General features: G+C 52.0%; 1 protein-coding gene across 4 annotated transcripts in view; it reads right to left on the bottom strand.

Moving 5' to 3' along the window:
• RYR1 (ryanodine receptor 1) overlaps positions 1 to 17851 on the bottom strand; it is a 126705-nt gene that overhangs the window by 89043 nt on the left and 19811 nt on the right. For all 4 annotated transcript variants that reach the window (XM_018062343.1, XM_018062344.1, XM_018062345.1 and 1 more), the window contains exons 17-29: positions 17578 to 17711; positions 16866 to 17107; positions 16153 to 16345; positions 14985 to 15201; positions 12419 to 12523; positions 12121 to 12224; positions 11180 to 11263; positions 9924 to 10231; positions 8958 to 9160; positions 7830 to 8004; positions 7449 to 7657; positions 2142 to 2536; positions 779 to 911 (exon numbers count right to left, since the gene is read on the bottom strand). In XM_018062343.1, the coding sequence (XP_017917832.1) occupies positions 779 to 911; positions 2142 to 2536; positions 7449 to 7657; positions 7830 to 8004; positions 8958 to 9160; positions 9924 to 10231; positions 11180 to 11263; positions 12121 to 12224; positions 12419 to 12523; positions 14985 to 15201; positions 16153 to 16345; positions 16866 to 17107; positions 17578 to 17711 (2502 nt within the window). The remainder of the gene's footprint in view (positions 1 to 778; positions 912 to 2141; positions 2537 to 7448; positions 7658 to 7829; positions 8005 to 8957; positions 9161 to 9923; positions 10232 to 11179; positions 11264 to 12120; positions 12225 to 12418; positions 12524 to 14984; positions 15202 to 16152; positions 16346 to 16865; positions 17108 to 17577; positions 17712 to 17851) is intronic.

The following is a 17851-nucleotide window of genomic DNA, read 5'->3' as shown; positions in this document are numbered from 1 at the left end:
GGGACAGTTTTGTGATACCCTCAAATTTGGGTCCCTCCCACCACTAGGCTATTTGTCTCAGAAAATATTCCAGATCGGGGGAATCCCAAAACTACATTAGGTTTGGGTGAACTCCAGGAGTTGGTGATGGACAGGAAGGCCTGGCGTGCTGTAGTTCATGGGGTCGCAAAGAGTCGGACACGACGGAGCGACTAAACTGAACTGAACTGAATTGAAAATACATTGGGGTTATTGTGAATTCTGGCCCCCAGGAATGTACTAGTGAAAGTGAAAGTGAAGTCGCTCAGTTGTGTCTGACTCTTTGAGACCCCATGGACTGTAGCCTAACAGGCTCCTCCATCCATGGGATTTTCCAGGCAAGAATACTGGAGTGGGTTGCCATTTCCTTCTCCAGGAGATCGTCCCAACCCAGGGATTGAACCTGGGTCTCCCACATTGTAGGCAGATGCTTTACCACCTGAGCCACTAGAATAGCTGTTAAATTTGGGGGCGGTGAGTTTACAAGGGTGAATGCAGATATTGGGGTCCTGAGTCTATGTTGGTTTATCCTTGGGATTTGGGGATCCCTGGGAGTTAGGTCAGCATGCCTCATGACTTCATTGTGTTCCGTGCAACTTTTAGACCCTTAGCTATATGGAATTAGGGGTTCAACGGGTTTAAATTGATGTGTACTATATTTTGTGGTTTCCAGTAGGTACTGGGGTATCCCCAGATAAGGGCAATTACTGGGGATTATGGCATGGCATTTGGAAGTCTGCCGAGGGCCCTTGGTTCGCACCGTGGTGGTATTGAGGATGATCTCCGGGTCATCACGGTCGTCAGCAGGCACCACCTCATGAGGGAGTCGGGGCAGAGTGGGCGTGGCTGGTGGCTGGGTCATCATGGCGGCCTTCTTGGCCTTGAACAAGAACCTGGGGGTGAAGAGGAGAGGCTGTCATGAGGCTCACTCTCCAGCCCCGTCCCCCAGCCCTCCCGTCACAATGTTCACGCCTCCACATTCATCCTATATATGTACGTACGTATGTGTGCGCGTGTGTGCATGCTCAGTCGTGTCCGACTCTTTGTGACCCCGTGGACTGTAGCCCACCAGGCTCCTCTGTCCATGGGATTTCCCAGGCAAGAATACTGGAGTGGGCTGCCATTTCCTTCTCCAGGGGATCTTCCCCACCCAGGGATCAAACCCACGCCTCCCACATTGGCAGGCATCGGCAGGCGGATTCTTTACCGCTGAGCCACCAGGAAAGCCCCACATCCATCCTAACTACACCCCATTTCTGATACCCAAGGCCTTGCTTCTAGAGGGCTGAAATCCCAATTGCGTCAGGAGTGTCCACCTTGGAGGATCTCTGTGTTTTCGGATGTCGGGTTACCCAGATTTAAAGGTGCCTCTGGGAACATGGAGGTTGCCTTGGGACGCATACAGTGGTCCTCCCAAGTCAGCATGTCTCATGTGGGTGCTAAAGGCATTTAGGAAAGGACAGCTCTTCCTTGTGGCACCGTCTTATACACTGAAGGCATGTGGGATCCCTGGAGCCCCCAGCAGGCAGTATGTCTCCTCAAAACTGTGACAACCCCAAATCTCCCATCATTTCCACACATCCCCTCAAGAAACACAGAAATACATCCCACTGAAAACCATTGCCACCATAGGGGAAAAGCAGATTTGGTTTCAATCCAAGTTTAATGCCCTTTGAGGGTCTCCCTTAAAGTTAGGTTTTTTCGGGGGGTGGGTATATTTGAGACACCGAAATGACCCCAATTTAGAAGACCAGTGGTGTTCATTGGAATGCCTTGGGGGCATAGATAACTTGACCAAGAATCTGAGGTCCCCTTTAGTGTTCACAGATAATGAAGTCCATTGGATGAAAAGCTTTGGGACCCAATAGGTACCCCCAAGGACAGTGGAGTTCTTCATAGATATAGTGGGGCACCCTGATTTTACATTCTCAAGGAAATTAGAGTATCCCAGAGAAATAATAGCCTTCACTTGACACATAATAGGATCCCTTAGTAATCTGAGTCCACCTAGCACATAGGGGGCCTCTTTGGGATACAGTGGGGTTTCTCGAGTTATTGAGGTTGCCTAACTTAGGGGTCCCAGGACAGACCCCAAACCCCACCCTGCCCCTCCCTCGACTCACCCTCTCTTCTTGTTCTTCTCTGTGGTAGCATCCTTCTCATTCTCCGCCCTGGCAGGCTGGGCCTCCACCCCAGCCTGGGCAGGACCCCCGGGTGTCCCCTCCTTGGCAGTTCCTTCTTTGTTCCCCTCAGCCTCGGCCCAGTGCCCAGCTGAGCGGCGCAGGTTTTCATAGTCGGGATCAGGTTCCGCTGCCCGGGCCTCATCCTCCGCAGGAGGCTGCAGGCCAGGGGGTGCCAGTGGGGTGGCCCCCGCGGTGCACCGGAAGTGCTGGTGGAACTGGACCGGAAGGCTCAGCCGGAGAAACAGCATCTCCACCAGACTGTTCTGGGAGCCCCAGGTGCGGTGGGTCAGGCGCAGGCAGGGGGGCGTATCCACGGTGCCGTCCACACGAGTCACCTGTCGGGGGAGCAGGAAGCGCTGAGCCAGCAGGTTGGGCTGGGCCATTGGTCCTAAACCTTATTACACACAGAGTCACCATTCGGCCTTAGAGCACCGTGTGAGAATCAGCCAGAGACTCACTCCTCTGGGTGGAGGAGCTCCTATGGGACGCACAGCCTGGCTATGGATGCATTCACCTTCTGTCTGTCTGGACACCTTTGTACATGAGCAGCCCTGGTCAGAAACTGGAATCACTCAGGGAGCTTTCAAAACCTGCCCGTGCACAGGATTCACTCCAGCCTAGGCCAGCCATCCATCCACCCTGCTATCTACCCACCTATCCATTCATCCATCCACTCTTTCATTCTTCCATCCATCCAACCATCTATCCACTGTTCAACCCACCCATCCAAGAACCCTGCCACCCACCCATCCATCTATCCACTCCACAAATATTTACTGAGCACCTACTGTGTGCCAAGCACTTTTCCAAGTGCTAGGAACACATCAGTGAACAGAACATGGGCCCCACCCTCCTGCTTTCTTATGGAGACCTCTTGGGGAGAGCAGCCCAGAAGGGTCAGATTTTTTTTTTTAAAGGTTCCCCAGATGAATTTTTGTTAAATTTGTCATTTGTGGAAATACAACACTCAGAAGAATGCATACATCATAAGTGCACAACACTGTGAGGTTCTGGAGAGACACGCCTGTGTCTCCCACACTCAGATGGAGGAATGGACCACACGACCAGTCCCCCTGGAAGCCTCCTCAGTGCCTGTTTGGTCACTTCCCTCTCAAAGATAGTGAGGGAGTCTGATGAGGAAAATGCAACAACCTGGCCTAAATAAGGGGCAGGAGCTGAGAGAGGGACAGGTGCCTGGCCTGTGAACCCAAAAGACAGACTCAGATTTTCTGGAGACTCCATAAGCAACTAGAGCAGTGCTCTTTCTTTGATGCCTCACCTCAAGTTGACCTCATCAAGGACCAATTGCCAAGACAGACCCCTGTGCTCCTTGTCAGCCAATGAATTCACCCCAAAACTGTGCAAGCAAAACTGTCTGCAGAATCGTTTTCTCTCCTCTCTCTCCTTTCTCTCTTATAAATTCTGTCTGGAGACTTCCCTGGCGGTCCAGTGGTTAATCCTTTTTGCAATGCAGGGGACACAGTTTCGATCCCTGGTTGGGGAACTAAAACCCCAACTCTGTGTGTGTGTGTGTGTGTGTGTGTGTGTGTGCGCGCGTGCGCGTGCTTAGTCATGTCTGACTCTTTGCCACCCCATAGACTGTAGCCCACCAGGCTCCTCTGTTCATGGGGTTCTTCAGGCAAGATTCCTAGAGTGGGTAGCCAGTCCCTTCGCCAGGGATCTTCCCAATACAAGGATTGCACCCTTGTTTCCTGCATTGCAGATGGATTCTTTATGATTTGAGTGGCCAGTTCAGTAAAATCCCACATGCCCTGGGGGCAACTAAGCCCACACGTCCAACTACAGAACCCACACTCTCTGGAGCCCACGCACCTCAACAAAGATCCCCCGTGCCACACGACACAGCCAATAAATTAATTAATTAATTTAAATAAACCCTGTTTTGCCTCTGCTTCTTGGCGAGTCTACTGACCATCTTCCTCCTGTGATTTGTACGCTAAGTAACTAAATGTCTGATTATTCACTCACAGTAACGCCCTCCTGACTTAGCATACCAGAGTAGCGTCCATCATCCTTGAAGTGCCTATGAATGGGGTCCTACAGTACGTGTTCTTTTGTGTCTGGCTTCTCTCAGCCAACATTATGGCTGTGAGATTCGTCTGTGTGGCCGTGGCTGGGTTAGTTGATTCATTCTCACTGCTGTCTAACGTTCTGTTCTTGGGGTTGAGAACACCATCTGGCAGTGGCAAGTATTGGGAGGTTCCTGTTGGGCTTCCCAGGGGGCCGCTAGTGGTAAAGAACCTGCCTACCAATGCAGGAGATCTAAGAGACTCGGGTTCAACTCCTGGATCGGGAAGATCTCCTGGAGGAGGACATGGCAACCCACTCCAGTATTCTTGCCTGGAGAACCCCCATAGACAGAGGAGCCTGGAGGGCTACAGTCCTTAGGGTCCCAAAGAGTTGGACACGACTGGAGTGACTTAGCACGCATGTCTACTCCACCATCCTCTCCCACCCCAGGCACCTCTCTAGTCTTTGTGCCCCCATTCTCTCTACCTACAACTCACTGTCAAAAGGAATCTTTCCAAAACTCAAATCTAGACTGGATAGTCCCCTGTTTAAAACCCTTCTATTTAAGATGAAAAAAATAGAATAATAGTCAGGGATGGGGGCATTCCCTGGTGGGCCAGTGGTTAGGACTTGGTGCTTTCACTACCAGGGCCTGGGTTTGATCCCTGGTTGGGGAACTAAGAGTCTGGAAGCTTTGAAGCTCAGCCAAAAGAGAAAAGAAAACACCCTTCTGTTTTTACATAGCCTAAAACACTTCCCCACAAATTATTTATTAATTACAAAGGGAAACACACTAACTTGATGGTGGTAACGATAAACATAGAGTCAGAGTTAATATAATCAGCCGCAAGACATAGTGCCATGGTGCGCCTCTCTGAGATCCTGCAGCAAGCAGAACACAACCTCATTGCTATGATGTTCCTGCCAAGCATGTGTAACCTGAACCCAATCGTGAGGAGACATGCATGCATGCATGCTAAGTAGCTTCAATTGTGTCTGACTCTTTGCGACCCCATGCACTGGACTGTAGCCCGCCAGGCTCCTCTGTCCATGGGATTCTCCAGGCCAGAACGCTGGAGTGGGTTGCCAGGGCCTCCTCCAGATCTTCTCCACCCAGGGATCGAACCCAGGTCTCTTATGTCTCCTTGCATTGGCAGGCAGGTTTTTTCCCACCTGGGAAGCCCGAGGAGACATGAGACCTACCCAAATTGAGGTATATTCTGCAAAATAACTGGTCTGCACCCTTCAAAAACACCAGTGTCATAAAAGACAATGAAAGACTCCAAAGCATTCTATATACATTAAAGAGACATAACAACTAACTGTAACCCTGGCTTGGATTTTGGACCAGAAAAATAAAAAGAGACATTATTACCACAATGAACACAGTTTGAATATGGATTATAAATCAGGTAATAATATGTATGGATGTTAAATTTCCCTATTTTCATATCTGCTGCTCTGTAAGAGTATACCTTGTTCTGAAGAAATGCATATTGAAATATTTAGGGATAAAGAGGCAAGATGTCTCCAACTTATCTAAGTAATTCAGAAAAGAGAGAGAGTGTATGAGAGGGAGATCAGGGCTATGCCTAGGAAGAGAAAACTGATTATCAGAAGAAGAGTCATATGCCCCAGGTCACAAAACAGGGAAAAGGCCAACTCAAGGCCTGTCTGATTATAAAGTACCCGCTGAAGCTCAGCCATGTGGAATTCAAGTTCTTCCCAGGTTGAGAAAAGGACCATCACTTTGGCCTATATGGAGTTTTTAAGGTCAGAATATGACGCGGAGTTTAACCTTGAGAAAGAAAGGCATTAGGGTCTAAAAATTAGGATACTCAGATTAATGAAGAGTTACTAAAAAATAAGTAACCCCTGGGACTTCCCTGGTGGTCCAGTGGTAAGGAACCCACCTTCCAATGCAGGAGACATGGATTCAGTCCCTTAATTCCCTGGTCAGGGAATTAAGATTCCACATGCAACAGGATAACTAAGCCTGAGTGCCACAACCAGAGAAGCTATGTGCCTCGACAAAGACCGAGCACAGCCCCTCCTCCAAAACAAGTAACCGCCCCCAAAAAACCACCCTAGATAACAGTTAGTAAGGAAGGTGCCGAAATGTGTCCAGGGATTTATATTTCTTTAAGCCTTGTTGTTGGGTCAGCAGTGGAGCCACAGGAGACATGAGTTCAATTCCTGGATTGGGAAGATCCCCTGGAGGAGGGCATGGCAACCTACTCCAGTATTCTTGCCTGGAGAATCCCACGGACAGAGGAGCCTGGCAGGCTACAGTCCATAGCGTCGCAAAGAGTTGGACACGACTGAAGTGACTTAAGCATCAAGCAGAAACCCTTGGTAGGATCAAATTATTATAAGAGCTGAAAATTTCCAGTGAGGCCACCTAATTCAGCTTCTCTTTCCTCTCTTCCCCCATTTTGTAGGCAAGCTACCTGGAGCTCAGAAAGGTGTGTTTTTGCCAAGGTTATACCCTACAATTAAAATTACCTAAATTAAAAGACACTTGCTCCTTGGAAGAAAAGCTATGACCAACCTAGACAGCATACTGAAAAGCAGAGACATTTCTTTGCCAACAAAGGTCCGTCTAGTGAAAGCTATGGTTTTGCCAGTAATCACGTATGGATGTGAGAACTGGAGTATAAAGAAAGATGAGCACCGAAGAATTGATGTTTTTGAACTGTGGTGTTGGAGAAGACTCTTGAGGGTCCCTTGGACTGCAAGGAGATCCAACCAGTCAATCCCAAAGGAGATCAGCCCTGAATATTTATTGGAAGGACTGATGCTGAAGCTGAAACTCCAATACTTTGGCCACCTGCTGTGAAGAACTGACTCATTGGAAAAGACCCTGATACTGGGAAAGGTTGAAGGAAGGAGGAGAAGGGGCCGACAGAGAATGAGATGGTTGGACGGCATCACCACCTCGATGTACATGAGTTTGAGCAAGCTCCAGAAGTTGGTGATGGACAGGGAAGCCTGGCATGCTGCAGTCCATGGGGTCGCCAAGAGTTTGGCTTGACACAGCGACTGAACTGATACCCTGCAAGGCAGCCCTGGGAGTCCACCAGCCTGACACTCACTTCTACAAAGTTTGTGGTCTAACATATTAACAGAAGATGAAGAGAAGCTTGGGGAAGAGAACCGTGGTGAGAATGAGGTGTGGAAGCAGATCTGAGGGTGTTGAGTGGGGTCAGTCCTCACCTCATAGTGCGGGTGCTCAGGAGGCACGGCCTCAAATTGAGGGAGGCCTTTGCTGAACCAGGTAGTGACCGGCCGCTGCATGTTGATGGCAAATGGCTCAAAACCTTCCTGGAGGCCACAGATGGCAAAGAACCGCAGGGAGCTCACGTCCTGGCCCAGGTTCAGGTGACCCACCTGGCCAGGTCCCAAGCTGCACACAGGCAGGAAGCCTGGTGGGAGAGGATAGATGGGCAGGGGTGAGGATAGGTGGGCAAGGCAGGGGCAGCCATGGGGAGGATGCGCGTGGAAAGAGGGGATGGAAGAGCGGGCAGCTGGAGGGGGCGGCGTAGGGTCAGGTGAGATGGAAGAAAACCAGAGAGGGGCCCCGTGGCCGGCCCTCACCATCCCCAATCTCAATATCACGGAAGGCTGTTTCTGAGCCGGAATCGGACATGAGGACCTCGCCGTTGAGGGTGAAGATGATGGTGTTCTCCGTGAGGTCGATCATGCAGCCCACGACGTCTCCTGACTGCCAGGGACGCCCAAACGGTTCACTGCCCAGGTGCCAGCGCTGACCCTGTGAGGAGGTGAGGGGGAGATGTGGTATGAGAGACATACAGAGAAATGGAGAGATACGGGAGCGAGGGGAGACATGTCAAGACACACACGCAAGGCATCAGGTCCAGTGCATGGGGGACAGAGGAAGGGTCAGCCCCACAGCGTCCCCCTTCTTTCCCCACATTTGCATCCATTGTCCTTGGAAGGTAAGGGTCGGGCGTTCATGCTTTCCCTTCCCAGCCATCTCTCTATCTCATCCCTTTTGCCGGGGTTCTCTGTTGTTTTCAGGACTGGGACTGTAAAGACCACCCAGGTGGTCTTGGAGGGTTGGGGGAAGCAGAAAGTAGAGGAATGGAAAGGAAAAACTAACTATCAATGTCCCCCATATGTACTCATCTATACCCATATGCCCCAGAACAGATACATGAATAATGAGATGGATAGATGGATGGGAAGCAGGTGTATGGCTGGAGGGAAGAATGAAATGAAAGCTGAGAGTCTACCTGCGTTGACGGAGGGAAGGAAGAAAGTACAGACAGACACATAGGTCCATGTGGGTGGTGGATAAATAGATGACGTCTGTATGCATTAGATTATTGGATAGATGAATGGATAAATGAAACATTAAATTATTAGATAGATGAATGAATAAATGGAATCACAAATTAGTTTAAAAAGGTGAATGGCTGAACTGACAACTACCCGAATAGATGGAAACGTGGATGCCTAAGTGATTCTTTGGACAGACGAGGAGATGGATGGATGAAATGACAGATGGATGGTTGGATAGAGGGATGGACGTGGACGGATATATGCACGGACAGAGGTCGGGGGGAGGATGGAGGGATGAATGGGAAGGTAGATTCAGGGATGGGCGGACAGAGTGAGACACAGATAGAGAGGCAGGGCTAGAGTGCATGAGTGTTGGAAGGATCACAGAGCCTGGCAGAGCAGAGCCAGGGAGCTACCCACGCGGTGCCCGTTGAAGACATAGGACAGGTCATCCGCTCCCAGCTCCACGTCTGGGCGCAGCTCGGGCCTCGCCCAGCCCACTCGCATCTCGCCGGTGGTGACCGCCTCGAACTCGAAGTACCAGCGGCCACTCTGCACCACATAGGATTTCTCTGCCCGGAAGATGCGCACCCGGTCCCAGCGAGACTGGCTCTCCACCTGACCTGCATGTGGGGCCAGGCAGAGTAAGAGAGGCTGGGTTGGTGGGGGAGATCAGGAGAGGTAAGGGTCTTGAGGGGCTGAGGGGAAAGGGAAGCTTTTGGTGTTAGAGAAGAAGAACTGGGGACTCTCAGAGCAGTCACAGAGAAGTAGGAGGGACCTACTGAGACTTCTCCTCTGTCCCTCTAGCAGTCAAGAGTTTCAGAGAGGAACTAGGAATAGAGACATGGAGGGAGAAAGTTGGGTCGGTCACGGTCGTGGTCTGCGGTGAAGGGTCAAGATTAAGGTCGATGTTAAGAAACAAGGGCTGAAAGCAGGATCGGGGCGAGGGAGTCAGAATCAGGGTCAGGGAGGGGGACAGAAATTGGAGTTGGGGGCAGGGGTTAAGGCTGGGGTCAGGGGTCAGTGATAGGTCAGCGGTCAAGTTAGGAGTAGTGCTTAGAGGCTCTCTGAGTGCTTGGTTGGGTGGCTCCATGTTGTAGACATAGTCCAGAGGTTAGGGGTCAGGGGTCAGAGCTGGGGGTCAGGAACTGGAGTCAGGGGTCAGGGTCAGAGTTCACTGCATTCCTGGGCTGGCTGCTCAGTGCTGCAGCCATAGCCCAGGCAGAGCTTGAGTCGAGGTCAGTGGTCAAGATCAGGTTCAGGCTCAGGGACAGAGTGTCATGGTAGGGAAGGTGTCAGTGTTACAGATGTAGCCCACTGAGGAGCTGAGTTGGGTCAGAGACTGGAGTCCAGGGGCGGGGTCAGGGGCCTGCAGTCAGCACTCACTGGGCTCCTGGTCGGGCGGCTCAATGTTGTAGCCGTAGCCCAGCAGGGTGCGCACAGCCTGGCAGAGGCTGTCGCGGTTGCTGCGCTTGGTGGCCTCATCCAGCAGGCGGTAGGGCACGAGGCGAGGGTTCCGGCGGGCAGGGATGTCCTGCACGGCACTGTAGCTCCAGCCCTGGGCCACTCGGTCTCGGGCCCACACGTTGTGCCCGTTCTCCGCCAGCCGGTCCACCAGTGTGGTCTGCGCGGGCGTCAGCCTTACGTGGCTCAGGTCCAGCGGCGCCGGCTTGTACCCGTTGCTCATCATGTACCTGTGGGTGGCGGTGGGGAGCCAGTGGGACGAGACCCTCGCCTCCAATACTGGGCTCTGTGCCACGGGACCCCTGACCTCTGACCCTGGTCCTTAGGATCCCATGATCTTTGAAACTTTTGACCTTTGATCTCTGACAGCAGCATTCTTTTTCAATACATTCATTTATTTATTTGGGGTAGCATGCAGGATCTTTAGTTGTGGTGGGCAAACTCAGTTGTGACATGTGGGATCTAGTTCCCTGATCAGGGGTCAAAGCCAGGCCCCCTGCATTGGGGGCATAAAGACTTAGCCACTGGACCACCAGGGAACTCCCATCTGACATCAAGGTTCTCAAATAAACTTACCTGACCTCAGACCCCAGGATCCTGTGACCCTAGCAAGGGCTTTGACTTCACTGACCTCTGGCCTCTGACCCTTTCATCTTGATCTTGGGAGCCTCATCTCTGGTCCTGGGGTGCTCTGACCTCTCACCTCTGACTTGGAGGCTTCTTACCTCTGATTCCAGGACCCTATCATTTCAAACTGGAGTCCTTGACTTTTCAATCTTGGCATCTATCCCCAGGACCTCTGACCTCTCATCTATCATTTCAGGATCCCTTACTGACGACTCTAGCAATTTCTCACCTCTTTCCATTGACCCCGCATCTCTAACTCAGAGACACAACTTCTGCTCTCTCATTTTCCCGACTCCATGGAGACTCTGACCCTGAGTCTGACTCACTCCCACTCTCAGGAACTCCCAACTCTGCGTTCTCAGCTCCCTAGGACGCTCACCACTGACCCTACAGCCCTGATCCCTGGTCCTACGACCTCCACCCCAACCCATGGCCCCTTTGTCTCTGACCTCAGCCTCACCACTCCAGCTCTCGATCACTCCAGCCCTCACCGTGGGATCCCCAGCCCCCTACTCTATTCCCCAGGTGGGGTCCAGGTCACCCACACTCACGTCTTGGGGAGTTTCGTCTTCTTCAGGTTGTCCTCCGCCTTCTCATCCGCCATGCCCACGTGGCAGCCCAGCGCCAGTAGAGTCCTGGGGCAGGGGGTGGGGCCAGGGGAGCGGGTCACCCCACATGGCCACCCTGTCCCTAGCCTCCCCTCCCCCAGCCCGGCTCCCCTCCTCCCCCGGCCCCTGTCAGCGCTGACTCTGGGTCACCAGCTCCCTCCCTGTCTCCTGCTCTGGTTTTCTGGGTGTTTGTCCCATCTCTCTGCCTCTCTGCCTCCTGTCTCTCCCTGTGTCTCTGTCTCTGTATTTCTTTGATTGTGTTCTTTTCCTCTCTGCTTCTTTCCTTGTCTCTTTCTCTTTCTTCCACTTACTGCGCATCTTTATTTAGCAAGGGGAACCATTTTAAATAATAGTAATTTAAAAAATTTTGTTTTCCAGTGTATACACAGCTAGTGTAGAGAAACGCTTGTCTTTAAATTATTTATTCACTTATCATTTATTTGGGGCAGCACTGGGTCTTCGTTGCTGCACAGGCCCTTCTCTAGTTGCGGTGTGCAGGCTCCTCACAGCGGTGGCGTCTCTTGCTGCAAAACCCAGGCTCTAGGGCACTCGGCCTTTCGTTGCTGCAGTGCATGGGCTCAGTAGTTGTGGCACACAGGTGTATTTGCCCTGCAGCATGTGGAATCCTCCCGGACCAGGGATTGAACCCGTGTCCTCCACCTTGGCAGGCAATTCTTAACTACCAGGGAAGTCCTGAGCTTCTCTCTTTATGCCTCTCTCTCTTACTCACCCTCTGTCAGTTTCACAGTCCCCACCTCCCACTCCCTGTGTGGCTCTTTTATCTCTCTCTCTCTCTCTCAGTCTCTGTCTCACTCTCCCTGTTTCCCTGTGCCCTTCTGTCCAGCGGCCAGGCCCAGGGCCCTGTTCCCCAGTCCCCTCCTCACTTGAGCGTCTCCCCCGACATCTGCAGGTTGTAGTTCCTCTCAGGCTCCGGTAGGCTGTGAAAATCCACGAGGCAGGGGTGCAGTCTCTTATTGTCATCCCGAACCTGGAGAAACCCCAGAGTCACTCCTTGGCTCCTCTTCCCTCCCCAGCACTCCCAGACTGTGACCTCTGACCTCTTACCCCTCGTTCTGCCACTTGAAACCCAAGGAGCCCTCCAACCCCGGCCCCCACCCCCCCAATAGCAAGCGGTTCTCACTTCTCCATAGCCAGTTTAGCCTCTCTCCCCTGTCCACTCACCGGGCCATAGGTCCAGCCCTGCTCGATGCGAGTCAGTGCCCAGAGTTCATGGATGTTCTCGGCCAGCTTCTCCCGAATACGCTCCAGATGGGGAGGAAGGACAATCTGGGGGCAGGGGACATCCGTGAGGTCCCTGAGTTCCCTCCACCCCGTGCCATAAACAGTCTTCCCAAGAACACACATCAGCTCTGGACAGTTCACCAGGGAGCTCTTTTGACCTTTCCTGCCATCCAAGCCCTGCTCTCCATCACCTCATCCTGCCTCCAGGATGGATGCTCAGGACTTGACATCCTCAGAATCAAGCAATTATCTGGGGATGAGTCTGTCTCCCCCTGTGGACTGGGAGCTCCGTGAGGGCAGAGCTTAGGTTGTGTCTGTCTCCAGCATTTCCCCAGCCCTGCCAGCCCAGAGGAGATGCTCTGGAGATGTTTGCTGAATGAACAGATGGGTCTCTTTCCTTCTCTGTACAATGAACACTGGAACAATGTTAACTCATAACATTGGGTTGACCAGAAAGTTCGTTCTGATTTTTCCATAGGATCATATGAAAAAACTTGAACAGACTTCTTGGCCAACACAATACTTACTTTATATGGGTTCAGGGAAATCATCTACATAAGTTACTAAATGTTATATACAGTAGCCCCTCTAACAATGCAGGCTTGAACTGCATGGATTTTTTTCAGTAAATATAGTACCTGTATTTTCATTGTGTGTGTGTGTGTGTGTGTGTGTATGTGTGTGCGTGTGTGTGCTCAATCATGTCTGAATCTTTGCAACCCCATGAACTGTAGCCTGCCAGGCTCCTCTGTCCATGGCATTTTCCAGGCAAGAATACTGGAGTGGGTTGCCATTTCCTACTCCAGCAGATCTTCCCAACCCAGGGATCGAACCCGTGCCTTGAGTCTCCTGCATTGGCGGGAGGATTCTTTATCACTGCATCGTCTGGGAAGCCCCATGTTTTCATTTTACAGATCTCTAATTAACTCAAGGTAGGCAAAAGCTGGTGTTTGATTGAGATCACAATATGTGGAATCAAAAGAAGAGGGGTTTGGGTCATCCTATCCCAACTGTTTCAGCTTCCTGCTCTTTAATGTGTCATTTACCAGCTCTTTCGTATCTAAGACAGAAATAGTAGTACTGGGGCTTTCAACTGTGCTGGGGTTGGGCCCCTAAACCCCCTGCACTGTCCAAGGATCAACTGTAGTTTGTATAAATACCTGGTACATAGTTGGACCAGGTTGGGTTGTGAGGGGAGGAGTGGGGAGGGAATGTCCAGGAGACCAAGTGGACAGCTCTTGAGGCTGACCGGTGGGGGAGGGGAAGGGAGACATCCAGGCCCGGCTACAGGGGGATGGCAGGTTGATCTGCCATAACGTCACTACTGCCCATAATGACAGGGCTTCCCTGATAGCTCGCTGGTAAAGAATCACCTGCAATGCAGGAGACCCCGGTTCAATTCCTGGGTCGAGAAGATCTGCTGGAGAAGGGATAAGCTACCCACTCCGGTATTCTTGGGCTTCCCTTATGGCTCAGCTGGTAAAGAATTTGTCTGCAATGTGGGAGACCTGGGTTCAATCCCTGGGTTGGGAAGATCCCCTGGAAAAGGGAAAGGCTACCCACTCCATACTGGCCTGGAGAACTCCATGGGCTGTACAGTGCATGGGGTCACAAAGAGCTGGACACGACTGAGTGACTTTCACTCACTCACTTTACCCATAATGACAATAACTCAACTGAGGACTTAACATTTTCTTAGGACCATGCTAAGCACTTCACATACATTAATTCATCTAAACTTCACAACCACGCTCAGGTGCGTTCTCTCATTCTCCCCTTTTCCTCACAGGTGAGGGAACCAAGGCAGAGAGAAGTCGCATGCCCACAGTGACATGCTGGAAGTCAGACCCTCGTGATCAGGCTCTTAAACATGACTTATATCCCCTCTTAGAGGAACACACTTGGAGGGAAGGGTGGGGAGCTCAGGTTGGGATAAGAGGAATGGGGGAGGCCTGGAATAGAAAAGATGCTCCACAAATCGTGCTGGATATGATCACAGGCTTTGGGACCAGACCGCCTGGGTTCAAATCAGCTGTGTGACTTGCATGACCTGCTCGACCTCTCTGGGCCTCACTTTCCTCAACTGTGTATTGGGGCAACAATAGTCCTTCCTTTTATTACATATTTATTTTTACTGATTTATTTGGCTGCACCAGGTCTTAGTTGCAGCATGCAGGATCTTCTATCTTCATCACGGCATGCAGGATCTTTAGTTGCGGCATGTGGGATCTAGTTCTCTGACCAGGGATCAAACCCAGACCCCCTGTGTTGGGAGCGCAGAGCCTTAGCCACCAGGGAAGTCCCAATAATAGTCCTTTCTTTAGGGGGCTACCATAAGGACCCCCTGAAACTGAGATTCTGCCTGGAGAGATTCCTTTGCCTTCCTCCTGCCTCAGTTTCCCCATCTGTCAAACAACAAGGTCCCCAGCTTCCAGCTCAGGTGCCCACCCCACTGACTCCTAAGGGAGTCTGCCACTCCAGGAAACTCTTACAGAGCAGGCAGTACCTGGACAGTGTCCACAGGGCAGGGCACAAAGTCAGTGTGTGAGAGGCAGCGGCTGGGGCCCACCAGGTGGGGCCCCCGTGGCCCTTCCCGCCGATACTCCTTGATGGGTTCCAGATGGAGTCGCTCTCGTGGGAGCACAGCCTCGTGGCAAGGGGCGTAGCCAGGAGGAGGGAGGAACTTGAATTCTCCATGGCGGCCACCAAGGAGGAACCGCACTCTAGATGGGAGAGTGGGGTCACTAGTGAGGGCAGTTTACCGAGCAGAGTCTGTACTCAGGGAGGGGAAGGGAGCAATCCTGGAATTGATGGGAGGTGCTGGGTTGACTTGAGGTCAGTGGACAGTCATTGGGTCATGGAGGTGATTTTAGAAATCAGGAAAGGCTAAGGTCAAAGAAACTGTCAGAAGGCAATAGGAATTATTAGAAAGTCAAAAAAACTAAAGTGGGGGCCAGGTCACTAAGGAATTAACCCACAGTCACAGGAAGGTCCTTTGGAGGAGGTCCTGGGTCAATAGAGCATTTAGAGATACCAGGAGGTTCGGGGGAGACCAAGAAGAAGGTCATCCAGAAGTCACTGAGACTTTCAAGGTGTTACCTTGAGAAACCACAATTACCACTGAAATCGTGAGAAGTCACACACAGAGCTTGGGGTCATTGGGAAAACACTGGGCTACTGAGAAGTCTTTGAAATAACTGTGGTCATTGAGGGGTAGCTGGGAGATTATGAAGCTCTTAGAATATCACTGAGCAAAGCAGGGGTCGTTGAGGAGTTGTTAAGAACATGGAGTCACTGGGAGAGTCCAAGGTCACTGGGAGGCTTTGTGGTCACTAGAAGATCATCGTTCGGATTTTGAAATCATTTGGAGGTCATTGGAATGGCATAGAATAATTGGGAGGGTCAGAGCTTCATTTGGGAGGTTACTGGGAGAAACTTATTAATCATTAGAAGGTCATGGTGAAATTTGGGGACATGGAGATTGGGGAGAAGCGGAGGTCACTGGGAGAACATGGAGAGTATCACTGTGACCCTCACACAGGGGTCTGGCCCGTCGGTCCTGAGGGTAGGCCGCTGGGTCCTGGCCCCATAGCAGGCCATGGCGTGCCTGCAGAAGCTGTCTTAGGACAGGCCCTGGTCTGGAGACTGGCAAGGGGGCAGGGATGAGTCCTTACTTGACACCAGCCGAAAAGCTGACAACAGGGAAGAAGAGCCCATCAAGGTTGAAGGCCTCGAAGACCCCCTGCACGGGACAGCCATTGATGCGGAAAGAGATGGATGGCACACTGAGGTCCAGGCAGCAGCTGACCACGTCCTCAGGGGCCAGGAGGTGCTGCCCGGGGGAAGTGACCAGGCGTGGCACATGTCCTGCACCAGGATCACCGGGAAGAAGTCAGAAGTCAGAGGTCCAGCAGAACCAGTGGGCTCAGGAGACAAGGGTAGATATTAGAGGATCCAATGGGGTTTTAGGATCTCCAAGGTCAAGTGCTCTTAGAGATTAGGGGCAGAGGTCAAGTTTCCTCTGAGGTTAGGTTCCTGAGAGGTGTAGGAGTCAGAGATTAAAGCTGTTCTAGAGCTAGGATTCTGGAATCATTGGGGTCAGAAGTCAAAGATCAGAGATCATAATAATCAGGGCAGTTTTCTAGGATCTCTCAGGTCAGAGATCAGACTTCCTCTGGGATCAGAGTTCTGGGGCTTATGAAGAAACAGGTGAGGGCCAAGATTCTGGAAGCTCTAGGGTTAAGGTCTTGGAAAATGAGGAGTAAAGGGGTCAAAGTTAGCCTGTTTGGGGGTCAAGATCCCAAGAACCCCAAGGTGTGCAGTGAGACCCTTAGAAACCCTGGGGTCAATGGTCAGGGTTGAGGGTCCCCTAGAAGGGTCCAGGTACCTGTCCAGAGGTGCAGCCCGTCAAAGCCGTAGGAATAGAGGTCATCGCCGACCCCGTTGCCGCCCCAGCCCTCGCCGCCCCCGGGGTAGGGGCTGTAGCCCTCAGTGAGGGCCCAGCCCACCCTCAGGTGGGTGGCCTGAGCCGTCAGGAATGGAACCACCTCGTCCACCATCACCTCAAAGTACCATTTGAGGTACTGCGTGGTGCCCTCTGCTCGGCCCACAAAGATGTTGGGGCGGATGCTACAGGAGAGACAGAACAGGAGAGGAGGGTGAGGAGAGATGGAGAGGAGACCCGGGCTGGTGGGGGGCGGGAAGGGAAGGGAGAAAGACCAAGAGATCCATACCCAAGAAAAATAGAAAAGCAGAGACATGCAGACAGAGAGCAACAGAGACACACACACAGAGAGAAAGCAGAGAGAGGGAGAGCATCAAAGGACAGAGAAGAGAGAGGTGGAAGAGAGCCCAGCACAAAGAGGTGGAGGAGGAATAGAGAGAGACAGACAGAGGAAGACAGAAAGAGAGGAAGAGACAGAGGCAGAAACGGAGCAGGGAGAGAGGACAAGAGGTGGGAGAAGCCAGGATGACCTGGGGACAGCGGTGGGGACCGGTGTCAAGTCCCAGGGTCGGGGGTGGAGGAAGGCCCACCCACCCGGGAGTCAGGGAGGGGCTTGAGAGGCTCTGAGCCCTGGAGTCAGGAGTTGGGGCCAGACCTGGTGACATAGTTGATGAGGTTTGTCTGCAGCAGAAGCTCGCGGCCAGGGAGCAAGTTCTCAGTGATGAGGTCTTGGTTGGAGCGCACGGCCACGCCATTGCACACACACAGGGAACATAGCACATCCAGCACCTGGAGGTCAAGGTCAGAGGTCAGGGTGTGAGGGCACCTGAGAAGCGAGGGAGGTGGGTCTATGGGAGACCCAGGATGGGATACCAGAAGGATGACGCGCCAGGATAGGAGATAGAGATTTGCACTGAGAAGAGGTGATA

The sequence above is a fragment of the Capra hircus genome, chromosome 18 (genome assembly GCF_001704415.2).
Source record: "Capra hircus breed San Clemente chromosome 18, ASM170441v1, whole genome shotgun sequence".
Lineage (NCBI taxonomy): Eukaryota > Metazoa > Chordata > Mammalia > Artiodactyla > Bovidae > Capra > Capra hircus.
Note: the sequence above shows the minus strand (reverse complement) of the source record. Positions and strands in the feature narration are given on the sequence as shown.